This window comes from Amia ocellicauda, chromosome 16 (genome assembly GCF_036373705.1).
Source record: "Amia ocellicauda isolate fAmiCal2 chromosome 16, fAmiCal2.hap1, whole genome shotgun sequence".
Lineage (NCBI taxonomy): Eukaryota > Metazoa > Chordata > Actinopteri > Amiiformes > Amiidae > Amia > Amia ocellicauda.
The window spans coordinates 3,720,236-3,735,830 of record NC_089865.1 but is presented as its reverse complement, the minus strand read 5'-3'; the positions used below and the strand labels follow the sequence as shown (position 1 = coordinate 3,735,830).

General features: G+C 39.9%; 2 protein-coding genes across 2 annotated transcripts; one reads left to right on the top strand and one right to left on the bottom strand.

The window, feature by feature from the left end:
- The first annotated feature begins 665 nt into the window (after positions 1-665).
- tmem37 (transmembrane protein 37) lies at positions 666-3,066 on the top strand. Its single transcript, XM_066688115.1, has 2 exons — positions 666-1,097; positions 1,954-3,066. Exons 1-2 carry the CDS (start codon positions 1,077-1,079, stop codon positions 2,527-2,529), a joined length of 597 nt encoding a protein of 198 aa, XP_066544212.1. The 5' UTR covers positions 666-1,076; the 3' UTR covers positions 2,530-3,066.
- A 553-nt stretch (positions 3,067-3,619) lies between these two features.
- Positions 3,620-14,650, bottom strand: sctr (secretin receptor). The gene is made up of 13 exons (XM_066688114.1): positions 14,167-14,650; positions 13,635-13,752; positions 12,275-12,382; positions 11,671-11,789; positions 11,161-11,261; positions 10,676-10,808; positions 10,413-10,566; positions 9,754-9,814; positions 9,590-9,659; positions 8,680-8,771; positions 7,782-7,911; positions 7,241-7,282; positions 3,620-5,097 (listed from the first exon to the last, which is right to left on the bottom strand). The coding sequence occupies exons 1-13, from the start codon at positions 14,209-14,211 to the stop codon at positions 4,924-4,926; spliced, it is 1,347 nt and encodes a 448-aa protein (XP_066544211.1). The 5' UTR covers positions 14,212-14,650; the 3' UTR covers positions 3,620-4,923.
- Positions 14,651-15,595: the final 945 nt, after the last annotated feature.

Here is a 15,595-nt window from a genome sequence, read left to right as displayed (position 1 = left end):
CAGTCTCATTATGTACTGCACAAACAGATTTGATTTGGCACGGAGTCAATCTATTCAAAGGGTTGGGTTTCAGATAACGGGGTGGGTTTTGAGGCCGTGAGGAAGGTCAAGAAACACACCCTTCATTAATCACCTGCTGACATCACAAATTCAATCATGTATTCAATAAACTTAGGGTTTTGATGCTATTTCTTTTTCTCTGTATAGAAATCATATCAAGTTTAATTTCTTGTATCAATGTATTGTGGTTTTATTTGGTGATATTCAAGTGTGTGTGTTTTTAGCAAAAACATTCGCTGCCAAGAAAAGCAGAATTCATTTCCGTAGATGAGCAAACCAACTTCACACGCCTGATAGCAAACCATGACAGCAACCTCAAGATGTTTCCTGTTCCTGTTATTTTCTGCGGTCTGGCTTGGGAACACGTTTGTGGAAGAATAATGGACGCATTACTGTAATTGCAATGAGCTTGTATGTGTCTTGCATAGTGTATGATCTCCTAATGTGTTTTTTTGGACCACAAATAGAATTACAGCTGTGATCACATACTTGGAAATTACCCCCAGAGCCCTGATCCTCACGAATGAAAAGGACTTCCCTGGCTGGTGAGAGATCAGAGACCCTAATGGTCGCCTCCTAATGGTCACAGGACTGTGCTTGTGCATTAGAGAGCACGGAGAATAAATCACAGCTGACTCACTGAGAGAAAGGGCCACCCCTCAGCAGCAGAAATGTCTTGCAAATCACAGAAGAAAAGAAGAACAACAAAGGATCTTAATGTTTGCCCTCACGTAGAGTCCGCCGTTTCCTCTTTCGGCCTCAAAATTGCTTCGTGATCAGTTTGCTAACAACACCGGCCAAAAACGCAGATATGTCTTCCTGCTGATTCAGCAGGAGGACAATGTTCCACTGCAGTCGGTCGAAGCTGTAAACTTTCATTGTCTTACAATGTTTGTTAATTATATACCAGCTCTCTATCACTGAACCTTTGACTCGAGTCTGCTCTCCTCATTTGCACGTTTCTCCTGCTGGTTTTCCTCAATTCGAAGACTGCTCAGCAGGCAAAGACCACCACTATGACAGCTATAAAAATTAAGGTATTGTGCATTTCGTTTTGATACATATCATCGAATTGTAATATCTGTAGCTTCGAAGTTATTGCAGAGGTATAGAATACTCTACTTTTCTTCAGATGTTGTCTGGTCTCAAATCTGATATCAAGCGTAACATAGTTTCTAAGGAAATTGATTCATCCCTACATTTGTGGATTTCAGTCTGTAATCTCTTCTCTCTTCACATTGACATTATCCCAATGTGGATTAATAATGGACTATTTATGTTATATTCAAATTTAACTTATTTTTGAGTTACAATCTACACAAAAATAAGTAATTCAGATATAAAAAAACATCAGATTAATTCTACCTTTATATATATATATGTAATTTTATTTAACATTCAGATTTGATACGCACTAGTTTTGTGTAGCTGTAAACTGCAGACTCAGTGACTATTTACTCTTTCACTCCTAATTAGTGGAATAAACTGTTTGTTTTGATCACATTTCATAATCTTGCAATCGAGTCAAGGGGAGACAACGTTTCTTCTTCACACATCCATTTGGGTGATCGTGGTCCCCCAGAATCAGTTTGAATATCTTCTCTCTCCACCAAGGCTGTTACAGAGTTAGAGATTGGAGAGTGAACAGGGGACAGAAGATCAAAAACAATATTCAGTCGTTTCAGAATTGAAGAAGGGAGGTGACTTTTCCAATCAGATCAGTTTTTTTCCCACTAGATGGCAGCGATGAAGCAATAATGCAACTCTGAAAGTCATGTATTACAGGTATAAGCAATATAATCAAAATATAATAAATAAGGAAGTAATATAATTATAAGTAATATATAAGAAATGAAAAGGACGGGAAAGTACTTTTCTCTTTTCTTATTCCAGAATCCAGGCGTGCATCCCGGCCCGAAACCACAAATGCAATTTCTGGAGACTGTGACACGCGGCCTGATCGTCCTGTGCATCACAATGGCCATCGTGTTGTCCTCCATCGCGGTGTGCGACGGGCACTGGCTGCTCTCCGACGGGAAGATGTTTGGACTCTGGTACTTCTGCACCACAGAGGACGGCGCCCAGCCCAACTGCACCACTGACCTCACACAGGCGGCCATCGAGGGCCTCCCGGTGCGGCTCGTCTTCTGCAGGACCGTGGTGTCATTCGCGGTGGTGGCGGCCATCTTCGGCCTGGAGCTGCTGGTCATGTCGCAGGTGTGCGAGGGCCAGGACGCCAGGAGAAGGTGGGCCTTCGGGTCCGTGCTGGTCCTCCTCTCCGCCGTGCTGGCGGCCGCCGGGCTGCTGGGCTTCGTCCTGCTGCTGAGGAGCCAGGCCAGCCTCCTGGGCTTCACCCTGACCTTCTGGTGTCAGTTCACCGCAGTCTTCCTCCTCTTCATCAACGGGATGAGTGGGCATCACATCCACAACATGGTCCTGCTGCCCACGGGAGAGCGAGGAAAATACTAGTGCAATCCTCCCCTCGCTCTGGACACGCAGCACACATATATGTACTGTGTACGTCCACGAGACTACACCTTTACAAAACATGCAATGACTTATGTCACGTGTCTGTGGATTGTGCAATACAGATCTCTCTCTCGTTGTGAGAGAGACATGGCCGATAGATCTACAAACCTGCTTGTGCATGTAATGGGTACCTTCATAAACTTCAGGAAACCACTGAATTGAATTGAACAGTTTCACCTTTTCTGTGACATCTGGGATCTGTTCAAGTTGGCATATTATTCTTCAGAAGCTTTCTCCACAAACTGGCATTCACAATCTGATGATCTCCACAATTAAGAGACTGCCTGTTAATTAATGCAGGACTTTACATACTGTATTGCTTTTTGGAAATGTAGGAGATATGGAGGCTCATTTATAGGAATATGAATTACTTTTAAATAGATATTTTCAATTTTTTTTTTAACATTTCTGATTGCGACTGCATATGACAACACATCTGTAACCCAAGTCATCTTTTGTATTAAACGTGTGCCATTATTTATTTCTGTTCTGTTGTTGCACCCATCACAATGGTATCTGGAGTAAAAGAGCACAGTAGGAAATGGACAAATAAATTGAGACATTTTAATCCGCGTTCATTCTAGATTATGTATGTGACCAATACAGATTTTTTTTTAAGTATGAATTGAAGCCTAATAAAAGTGAATCAATACAAATTGCCACAAAAAAGTAGGAATTTAGTTACTATAACTAAAGCAGGGTCAAATTTGTTTCCCAGAAGTGTGCACTGCTCAGGTTTGTTTTCTCTTGTAATTATGTAAGTGATGCATAAATCACTAGGTAGGCCTTTTGGTTTGGCCACGTCACTTCAGAAAGCATGACTACTGCTGGCATGCAATCTGGAGATAAATTTGTAATATATGAAATACAGAACAAGAGATATCATAATTGCCTGATTTTCACTTTGTGCTTTCTACTGCCTTGAAAATAATTTAGAAGCAGGAATGATTTGGACATGTAGGTACCACAGTTACTGTGAAACAGTGTAAATAAATGTTTATGAAACAGGCAGTCCAATAATACAATAATATTTAAAGAGTAAGACTGCATTTATTAACGTCTGGACTGAGAAATAACATTAAAAATGGCCAGAGCTGTAAAATCAGTTCATTAGAAATATTATACTTTATATCATCTTATATAATAAACAGAAACCTCTGGCATGGTTTAGTGGGTGATGTTAAACATGATTAAAAAATAATAAAACAAATACAATTTCACATTCGTCATTGAATAAAAAAAACAACAGCAATTTGTCGAACTCTTACAAATATTTGCTATATTGTACAATTATAGAACTTAATTCTAGTAATACCACTTCTGAGGTCTAAAGAGAGACATGATTTATTTGCCATTTAAAATAAAGAATAAATATATTATTTATACATAATATATATATATATATATATATATATATATTATAAACATAACTAAAATATACTTATACTAAAGAAACATATGAATATAATCTTCTGCTGTAGAAACCTTGCAGCCTGAAACGCTAAGGATACACATCAATACCCTGGGTTTATATCTCTCAATGAGTATCATAGATCATATTTCACAAGGAAAATAATCTAACAAATAAACAAATATGCAATATATAAGCTTTTCTTTTTTCTTTTTCGGTCTTTCTATATGAGCTCTTGGGACTTATTTAACTTCTTCCTTGGATATCTGGTTACGAGGAACGAGAGCCGCAGTCCGGTTCTTGACAAAGTGATCCCAGTTGCACAGCCCAGCTACAATCCTGCAGTACTTCTGAAGAATACAAAACAGAGCTCAAGGTGCTCGGGTAATAGATCAAAAAGTGTTGACGCCAGTTGTTTTTTTAAAGCATGACTGCTAATGATGCTCACAGTTTCTCCCTTTCTACTGGTTCAGTGTCCAGAGCCTGAAGGACTTTCATGAAGTAAAGAAAAATAGAAATACAGTTTATGAGAATCTTCTTCTGGGAATTCTTATCATTCCATGTTCAAATTTACCCGTCGATCCAGTGGGAATGGTTTGGTATGAAGCCCTGTGCTGTGCCACACTGCCGTCATATTTTCTGTTCTTCACAACATGTTGAGGATGCACAATGATGTCATGCAGTAGTTTCTCCATTCATTTTTCCCCCCAACATCATTGCTGCTGCCCTTTATTAAAAAGAGCTTTATACACAGTTTAGCATCTGGATAAATATAGTTTTGTTGCTTAGATTAACATCCATCCAGTGCAGGAAAGGGACAGCCATGATGCTGCACAACTGCCGTGATGCCATCAACAGGACAGTCCTCTCCAACGGTCTCCTGCCCGGTCTGTAGGTGCCAGAGCTGCCGGCGGTCGGCGTCGTCACACCAGGCTGGACTCCCATTGGCCGGGGCTCCTCTGGTCCCGTGTCAGCAGGGACTCCTGGGTCACCGCCCCCCCGCTGTGGCTGATGGAGTTCTGGTGGGGCCGGGCTTGGCCATGGAGACGCTGCTTCAGCCTCCACCGCTTCCACTTCCTCTGGACCTCACTCTGGACCTGGGAGAGCACATCGATGCACTGCGTTGGTTGTGCTTGTTTGTTTACAGTCATTATTTCAGTTTCACCCGATTCACTGACAATTCAGGGTTGTGTCCTACTGGTCAATACAAAAGGGGCATCTAAAATATGCGTTTATTCATCGACTCGTTCATTTCAAAGCTTGGCCAGTTTACTGAAGAACACAATCTGTGAATTAAGAACATGATCAATGTGACCTAAAATCACCACTTCCCCTCTGAGCAGCCCCTGACTATTAGGATTTCTTTAAAAGCGATGAATCAAATGAATAAAACCAGGGCAGGATGTCTTGACAATGTGGAAGAGCAACGCCTCCACAGTGACCTCTCTTGGTGAAATGGGAATCCATCACCTTAAGCATAGCTAGTAAATAAAGATCAACCCGTTTGATTGCACTGTAGGAAACATACAAACACCCCAGTTTTAGCCACCGCTGGTCTGCTGTTGCTTTCAGATGGTCTGTCTAGTAGCTAATAGGAAATCCAGGTCTTTAATGGGCCAGGCGAGACACCGTGTAGCCAGAGGAGGTGAAATGTAATCAAAACAGAGACTGGCCCAATCAATCATCCGCCGCTTCCTAGGGAGGGGTTGTTTCTCAGACCTTTTTTATAGCAGCGCACCCACACTAAGGAAAGGCACAGATCAATCTTCATATGGTGTCCAAACATAGCTCTTTATTGCAAGCAAGTACTTCTGTCTAATCCTCTAATGCTAGACTGAAAATGAACCGAATAAACGACAAGTTAATAGTTCAATCGTGACGATATGGGAAACCACCGGGAAATAACGAATGAAAATGAAAATCACACAATACTGTTTCATTAACTATTTTTACTTTTCTTTGTTCTAGTGAGAATGTGAAGGCGTGCAGCCCCTCCAATCTGTATTCCTGTTGGGAGACACACACCCAGCTTTGAAAAGGGGGGAAGAATGCAAAATGTCTTTGTATTTTGTTTACCGTTGCTAAAATCACCTTTGTAGGCTAATTTGACTGATTACCTTGGAAAAAGCACAAAATCTCAGCAGAAAGAGCTCATTACCGACTCTGACATGCTTTTTCAGGGCTTAATGAATCCTGAAATTCTTTTGTGCCGGACAATTATGAACAACAATAACGCTTATTTAGCCAATTTGCCCAGCAAGGGAGAGATTAAGACAGAGTGTGCGATGCTGCAAACAACACACACAACAAATTTCCGAGCTGAAGTTGTGACACGCCTGATGAATGGACGCGAAGAAAAGCCATTGTATCGGTAAGTATCTTCCAAACGCACGCGCTGCTCCATCCAGCGCGGGCCTCACAATCGCGGCACACCGAATGTAAATCGGGCCTGTTTTACTGCCGAGCGCAATTACAAATGACACCTCGCAGGCCTGCTATTGTAGTGCTCAGAATATGAAGTCGTGCCAACATCAATTAAACTGGGCCACGAGTTTGTGTGTTGAGAGAGAGGGGAAAAACAGAAGGATGCGTTACATATCAACTACGGATCTGCTGCTTTACGCTTTATCAGCAGGCGTTGTTCAGTCACTCAGTGAACAGTCAGGCACTGTGCCCCGAGGTCACGTCAATTCACAGGTACAAAGATTACTTTCACTGCAGGCTGATTGTATTGATCTTCTTTGATGTGTTGTGAGAACCACTCCAGCCTTGAATTGCATGTGTTAACTAGACACACAATAAACACACACAGCAAATAAATAACAATAACACAAGCATACAAGCATGCACACACACAAATTCCCGGAAACATTATAGTGTAGTACAGTACAGCACAATACAGCACATTATTCTACAGTCTATAATATCATGTATTACAGTACAGTGTATCACAATGCAGTATAGCATATTCCTGTTTTATAGTACTCTATGTTACATTAACATGCTTATGATGCAGACTGCTAACCTTAATATTACTAATGCTTAGACTAACCTACAAAAGAAAATTGGATACCAAGCTGCATACTTACCATAAACATATTACATAATTGATAATATATTATGCATAAAGTACTGTCGCAGACAAAGTAATGTCATATACATATACATCTATTCTTGTCTATTATTATTTCCTGGGTTGATGCGTTTTCAAAGGGAGAATTATTAGAAAAAGAAACCTACCTCACCATTCAGGAAACAGTAGAGAACTGCGACAACAAACCCCTGAAACAGAGAAGTGAGAATTGAAAATGGAACAGAGTTTACGATAAATGTTCTATTTCTAATATGCTATGTGATGTATTCCTTACAATCCATGAAATAGGTTACTCCAGGGACCAGGCCAATTCGCACATTTAAATGTTCTACAAAGCAGAGCCGGACGACAGCGCAATACAAACACACTTCTATGTCGCTCCCTGCAAGCCAAGACTTTTGAGAGAATTATATGGAGTGAAAACAATGTGACAGGGCTCTCACGGATGAGATAATGTCCTTTTAAAAAGCAACAACATAAAAGTGTGTTCAGTAGATACATTTTCAATTAAGACGGGAAAGAATCTAGAGTCCACGCGTATGAATGATTTCTAACACCAGCTGGAACAGAGATCCACAGGCAGAGAGCACTGCAGAAACCCCATGTTTCTGAACAATCAGCACATCTGAATGAAAGCTGAATTTAATTAGTCACTAATAGTCAATAATAATGTAATGAATGAATTACCTGAATTGATGCCAGGGCGAGTTCAAAGAATAACCAAGGTAAAGACCTGACATCGTGATTAAAGAACGTAAACAGGATGTAGTAGACGCCAAACAGAGGGATCAACAGAAGGGTGGATTTGGCAAGCCTCCTTTAATACAAACAAATGTTAATATCAACACTTTTCATGACATACTCGTAACCTTCATTCTGATGATTTTAGACTGCTGTGCTCCATGCGTGACAGGGCCTTCTGTTGCTCTGCCCCCAAATGATGGACCTCTATTCTATTTGAAATCAGGGATTCAGTTTCTTTAAGGGTTTTTAAAGCTGATTTAAATACTTATTTATTTAGAAAGACATTTTTATGATGATTATGGCTTTTATGATTATGCTTTTCCTTGTTTTTGTATTTATATTATGTTATTTTTGATAGGGCGCTATATAAAATAAAGTTTATTATTATTATTATTATTATTATTATTATTATTATTATTATTATTATTATTATTATTATTATTATTATTATTATTTGCTTTGAGATCTCAAACTGCTGGTGGGGTTTGTTTGTCCTAGCTGATGTAGCAGAACAGGGTTTGCCCATGGTTGGATTTTTTCATTTTTCATTTTCAATTTCTCTGTTTACGACCAGACTGACTTACAAGAAACAGATGCACATCCTGCAGGCTGTAATCAACACAGTAATTCCATATTTCAAAGTATAGAAATTGACAGTTTTCCCTTTAGTCAGAAATGCCCAAATGCCGTTTGAAGGATAACATTGTTCTTCTAGAAACATGGACATCAACCGAATTGCCCTACTTTATTAAACATTAAAGCCTGGTGTGCACAACACGTCTTAATAAATACACAATATCTGAACTGGCCAAATAAAAAACTACATAGAGCGTAAACTCACGTATACTGATAAAAATCTGTTCCTCTGATATCCGGAGTCTTCAGTTTGAGTACCAGTATTCTTATAATACTCAAAAAAAAAAAACAGTTAATCTGGAAATAAAATAAAATAAAATAATCATTCAAATGATCATGATATGAAGGATAGATGCATTGAAATCCCAAATCTTATAAGGTGTCAGGCCAAAACCGAAAATAATAAATATAAATTAGTACCCACACACTTGCGTATATGTTCCAAAAGAATATGTTATTAAGGCAAACTCAAATCAATGTTTCAATCTTCACCAGGATAAAATTATTCACATACAATCACATCTCAATACCATCTCATACACCTGTGATCGATTAACCCATAAATGAAGAGTGTGATGTCAATATCCCATTCATTCAGTCTCTTATTAGTCTCAATTATTACAATATATTGTGTCCCTTTATTTTACACTCATGCATATATGTTATCAAAATACTATCAAAAACATGGAAGCACATGTCCACTCATACACAATCCTTATAATGAAGGGTAGGCGTTATAAGAGAAAAACAATCAGCTGCAAATGTGCTGATGTATCAAGTCACATTATATACTCGTGACCTGGTCTCTCTCATGTAGTGTGAGTGGGTAATGGTCAATGTTACATTTTACTGCTTTCACACTGCAGCCATTTTGACTTCATATAATGTTTATGCTTTCTTGCATATCAAAATATCACCTGAATCTTAAACTGTCATTACAAATAGAAGCACCCAGCAGTTCTAGTGCCCGTAGTGATGAATCTGCACAAAACATTTCAGAGCAAAATCCATGCAGATCACAAACATTTCCCACAACACTGAAGAGAGAGTGATAAAATGTTATATTTGTGGTTATGAATCTCTATGAATTAAAAACCTTGTTTATTTTTACTTACAATTATGGATGTAATTATAGGGCCACTAATTATCCACCAGATACCAGTGTTTATCTTAATGTTCCAGCATCTTCAAACATGTGAAGGAAAAAAATATATATAATTAAAATGAAATATTTAGAAACAAATATGAAAAATAATCTGATAAAACAGTAAAACCCTACCCTATGTCTTCAAGTAATTTCTTTGCTATTGACCAGGCTATAATAAATAACATTGGTGAGCCTGAAAAACAGGAAGAACACAGACAATTCAGCAAAGTGGTAAACATGCTTCGAAGGAAAAACATATTTGAAATTATGAGTACATCAATTGAATTAAATACCAGCCAATACCTTTGCAGACACTATACAAATAAAGTAAACTTCCTTCACGTGTGTCACTATTAATTCAATACCTCTTAACCCATCTTTCTCCCTCTGAATCTTATTCCCAGAAGGTCTGACAGCCTGAACAGAGAAAACTTTTCCCATTTGTTCTCTTTAACTATTTTTGGTTGTATACAACATGTGATTGGCTGTAGCTGAATTTGACCCCGCCCCTTTGGGGTCTTTACACTACTCGATCAACTCTCCCCATAATAACATTATTCATCCTGGACTAAAAATAATATTTCATTCCACAGAGATGATAGATAGTGATCTTCAAATATTGACACCATCGGTGCTTCAAGACAGACGAGTACAAAATGAATAAAGAACTGTAGTGTGCATTCAATTATTGTCCTGTTCTCTTCATCACACAGATAAATGGATCCGGCTGATGACTCCAGTGTTTCACCCCAGGCTGTTTCCGATATAACCAAAAATAACAAGAAACATACCCCAGCCAAAAACGATATACACCCAGAAATATTTCCTCTCCGAGAAGAAGGAGAAAACCAGCAGGGTGTGGAGGTGGAGAGCTTCAACCATCAACCAGCTGTAATTGGCCATGATGCAGTAATGAAAGAACACCACCACGATCTTACACCACACCTGAGGGATGCAACGAGAGAAGGACAGCAGTCACAACAGGTGACTACACGTCAGAGTTATCAATGATATGTTACATACAAGTAATCGGTACTCGGGAAATTGGAGTTACCGGGTAGACGTGGCACTTATACATGTCCTCGGCAGAGAAGAGAGCGAAGTCTTTCACAAAGATGGACAGCGCTCGAAGAACAAAGGACACGAAGAGCTGGATGTGGATGTAATTCCGCGTGCAGTGCAGCTTCCTGAAACACAGCAGGTCAGAAGAGGACCGTTTACATGCCAAGTCATGGTGTTCTAACCGACCTGCTCCATTGATCAGATGAAGATCAAAATGGAGGAGTGATGTCACCTCTGAGGGAAGACTATTGCTATAGAGGGGAACTCACTGTGTTCTGAGCAGGGCTGGATCTACCGAAGCATCACAGGTAGTTTCACTTCATAATATGAACAAGTTAAAACACTTATTAAGCCATTTATAAATATTCTATCCCGTTTTATAGAATTTCTTTGCAGGCTCACAGTTCCTTTCAAGGACACCACACCGTCAATCCACAAATCATCTGTAAACAGGCATGCGAAAGAGCGGTTTCTCACCTGAAGACACTGAGAATGCCAATTGCTATGATCAGGGACACGAGAGATATGCCGTAGCCCACAGAGTACATGATTCTCACATGCAGGAAGTACTTTGGATTCTGAGGAGAAAGAGGAGGAAGCAGGAGTTGAATCATGACACGTTATGCGTTATTTCCAGGTGTTCAAGTCTTGTTGGTGAAACTAGTGATCATTAAATAGAAAGAAAATAAATATGTGCTCTCCTTGTTTCATGCTACCGCTTTTGTTTTTGGACATGTTTAAAAAGCATCAGAGAAGGAGTCAAGGAATACAAGATGTATAGAGAGAGATTCCCCGAGGATAGGGCAGGGTCTAATTTACAGGTTTAGGACGTGGAGGTACTCAGAGGTCTATGAGGACAGAGAAATCGTAGAGCCTAGTGCAAATCATCTAAGATTCAAATCCCCAGCGCTATCTATACAGTGCCCTACACAAGCCCTTATCAATACAGCAGGCAAACATGATCATGAATAATAAGCCTTAACATACTTCAGAAATGTTGTTATGATTATGAAGATCTTCCTGTATTAAATCATATCCACAGGCAATCTCGTGCTGGGGGAAGGCCTGCGACCAGCCATCTCTGGTGCAGTTCCTGTACACCACTCCTGCAACAGACCCAGACAGCACAACGCATGATTTGCATGTAGACCGAAAACGGTTACTGCAAGACTACTAAAAGGCTGTCTTTATGTTTGGCATCCACGAGAAATGCTAAAGGAGAACATGAACTCTTTGAGACGTGCTTTTGGATGTGAAACTTGACTTGGTTCTTGTTTTGGTTTGCTTTTGAGTTTTACGTGCATCTCCTACAGCAGGGGTTTTCAAAGCAGTCCTGGAGTACCCACTGCCCTGATGGTTTTTGTTCCAACTGAGGTCTTAATTGCTTTATTGAATCCTTAATTGACCTAACAAAGCAATATACCATTCAATTAAGTAATTAAGACCTGGACAGTTTTCCATGCTTTGCAATTCAAATATTGTGCAGCAAAGCCAGTGGTTCATCACTTTAATTAAGCATGTGTTTGGTAATGAATTATTAACCTTGTTATATAACCTTCAAAAGGAAGCATGGACTGGGTCTCTTTTTTACCTTCTTTCCCTGTAATCACAACGAGGAAATGGGGACAAGGAATGGCCACAGTCTTCCCAACAGCAGAGGCCGGCCAGCAGTTCAGACCGTCCCACGTCCCCTCACACTCTGGGCGACAAAGATAGCGTTCAACCAGGGGTCGCCATAACACAATCACATTCAACCAGACTTACATCACATTCAATCCGTAATAATGACAATATTATCCAATATTATACTGCTGCTGTGCAATCACAGGGGTGATAATATGAATGACTTTCGAGTAACACAGCCCCTAAAGGTACATAGTAACGGGACTGGAGTATCAACAAAAGTTAATATGAGAAGGTATTATATCAGTTTGGTGCTGACCTTAATTAGCTGTTGAATTTCCTTTCTCTACACTTAACTGTAGAGACCAGATTGGTATTATAATATATGGAAAGCCAATGGTAATGCAAAGTCTTCACAATGTTTCCCTGTCCCATGCTAATGACACAACCCCTCTGTAAAGCTTGTTCCATTCGCAAAACTGTAGTTAACTGGAATCCCACTGGGTGGAGCTAGTGCATAACATCTGTTTTAGAGACATTAATACCAGAATGTCTAGCAAGGCTTTCATTATCTAAGGTCCCAGGTCTTAATACAAGCAAACTTTGAGAATATGCTTTGCAGATTTTCAGTTTCAATATTCAATAAGGTGAATTCGAAACAGACTGACACTAGCTCATTAAACACGGCACACTTTCACGTAAATGTTGCAGAATGGCTTTGTAGAAGAAGAAGAAATAATAATAATTTCAATTGAATGCTGGGTAGAAGGTCTCTGACCCCTGTTGAGTAAACATGAAAGACTGACTCCAGAGAAAGAAACATCAAAAGCCTTATGAAGAAGTGTCTGCTAATTATGTTTTTATTAGAAAGACACTATTGTCCAGATCCTTGGGATACAATGGAAGGAAGTCTTGACTATTCATGGCACAACTGTTGGCCCTGTCTTGAACACCACCTCCCACCTGAGCAAGGCAACCATGCTTTGGGATGTCCATGGGAATAAAATCAACTTCACTTTGGATCACAAATTTGGATCACAGACACAGCCAACAGATACTACTTTTCTCTCCCATCCTAAAGATTCAATCCTTTCCACCAATCTTCCATTAAAACCATTTTCATATATATATTAGATACACAGATAGATAGATCATCTCTCAGACTGATTTGGATGACCTCTCCTAAACCTAATGATCCCAAACCTGTGCTCCCAGAAATGTACAAGCATGTCAGCTTCTTCTCAGATACCTCTTTGTCTGATTGTAACTCTGCTGCTTGAGCTTGTCTTAAACTCTGTACTGTTCCTAAAAAGTCTCCTTGGCCGTACCTGCCTGGTGTAGTCCCACTTCAGAGGAATTCCTCTTCTGCAGCTGGAGAAGCTTATGGCATTGCACCTCATCCCTCTGGAGAATATTGTGTGGATCACACTCAGGAGATGAATTGACCTTCAAACAGTAACATATTCTAAAGATGTCTGTTTGTATTTTGCATTATCATCATCATTATTAATATTACTTATTTTGTGTTAATGATTTTGATTAATAGGAAATAATACATACACAACTATAGGCACTATAGGTAAGACATAATTACAAATCATTAATTAGTGAAATCATTTAATCAGTGCTAAGTTTCAACTATATATTAAAACCTGCTCTTGCTGCAAGTAATGATACACAGCCATGCACACATAACTCGATACATCCCCTTTCATATCAGATCATTTCAAATAAGGACTAACTTTACATCAAACTAGTTTATGATGCACTTAATTATGGAATTAAAATTAAATGTAATATAATGTGCAAAGAACATATGACATATTTACATATAAAACATGAACAGATGCATGTGCTTACCTGTAAGCAAACTTCCAGTAATACAAACAAGACCAATGTCTGCATTTTCACAGTGATTTTAGATTACAATAGTCCCATTTGTGGAGAACAGACACAAATCCTTATCACTGATTGGTTTTGAAACAAATACATGCAGATATTATAGTGTATTGTTTATTACAACGTTGTTTAAAATACTATACAAGTAATCCCAGTGTCTGACAGCAGCCTGCTGTTATATCTGATCAATACATTGATTTTTAATAAGCAAGATAAAATCAGATCAAATAATCCCAGTTAGCAGATCCAAGCAGCAGCATCTCCCGTCTCGCATTGACTGAAGAGGCTGTATCTCTGGAGTTGACAATCTCAGTTTAACCTGCTTGTAAAAGACACTGAGTTTCAGTGGAAATTCATTTTTGCGGCCAAAGTCCTGTCAGTCACGGCAATAGGCGCTTGTCTCCTGGACACATCTTCATTCATCCTGCTTTACACAAAAACATACCGGGACAGGTTGTGTCCTCAAATTATATTTTTTCTGTATTTGTTTTTATCGCAACCGATCCAAACCGCGCCCACTTCCTCTGATCTTTATAGATCACACAGAAAGGGGAGGTTAAGCTTTTCAGGTGAGAAAAACAAATGTAGCAATGCATTTCACAGTGTATTATATTAAATGGTAGTTTTTTTTTTTGTTTGTTTTTTTTTAACGGGGATACATAGCCTGGACACATCTAGATGGATACATTTTTTGTAACTTTATTCGGAGGTGATCTGAGAAAGATGTGATGTCATAACAGCCTCAGAAGCCTGTGCTCTTTGGAAGTGGCTGTTTCACAGGGGAGACTGAGCCTGACAATAAGCGCGCATCCCGTGTCCAAAGCATCGTAAAGCTCACATTGCATCCTCACACTATTGCACTCGATTGTGTCATTTGCATTTACAGCACCGAGGACCCAGTCTCAGCAGAGATTCACTCAGGTGGTGCATGCTGACTGAGGGCACAACACGGGAATTGACCGGTTGTGAATTGTGTATTTTCAGTGAGCCATTGCAAATGCAGATAAGCATGCATTGCACCCGCTGCTGTTTTGCAGTGTTTATGCTTCAGTGCAAATGATACTGGAGATGCAGCCCTGGAGGTCAGGATAAAATCAGCCCCTGTGCCCGCATATTTGAAAATGCATTGGCAGCTGATGATTTGCACCTGATTGCCCGCCGCCTGGTGCAAACGGGCGCAGGGCGCAGTGGGTGCAGTGGGAGTAGGGTGCAGTGGGTGGGTGCAGTGGGTGGGTGCAGTGTGCAGTGGGTGCAGTGGGTGGGTGCAGTGGGTGCAGTGGGTGGGTGCAGTGTGCAGTGGGTGCAGTGGGTGGGTGCAGTGGGTGCAGTGTGCAGTGGGTGCAGTGTGCAGTGGGTGCAGTGGGTGGGTGCAGTGTGCAGTGTGCAGTGG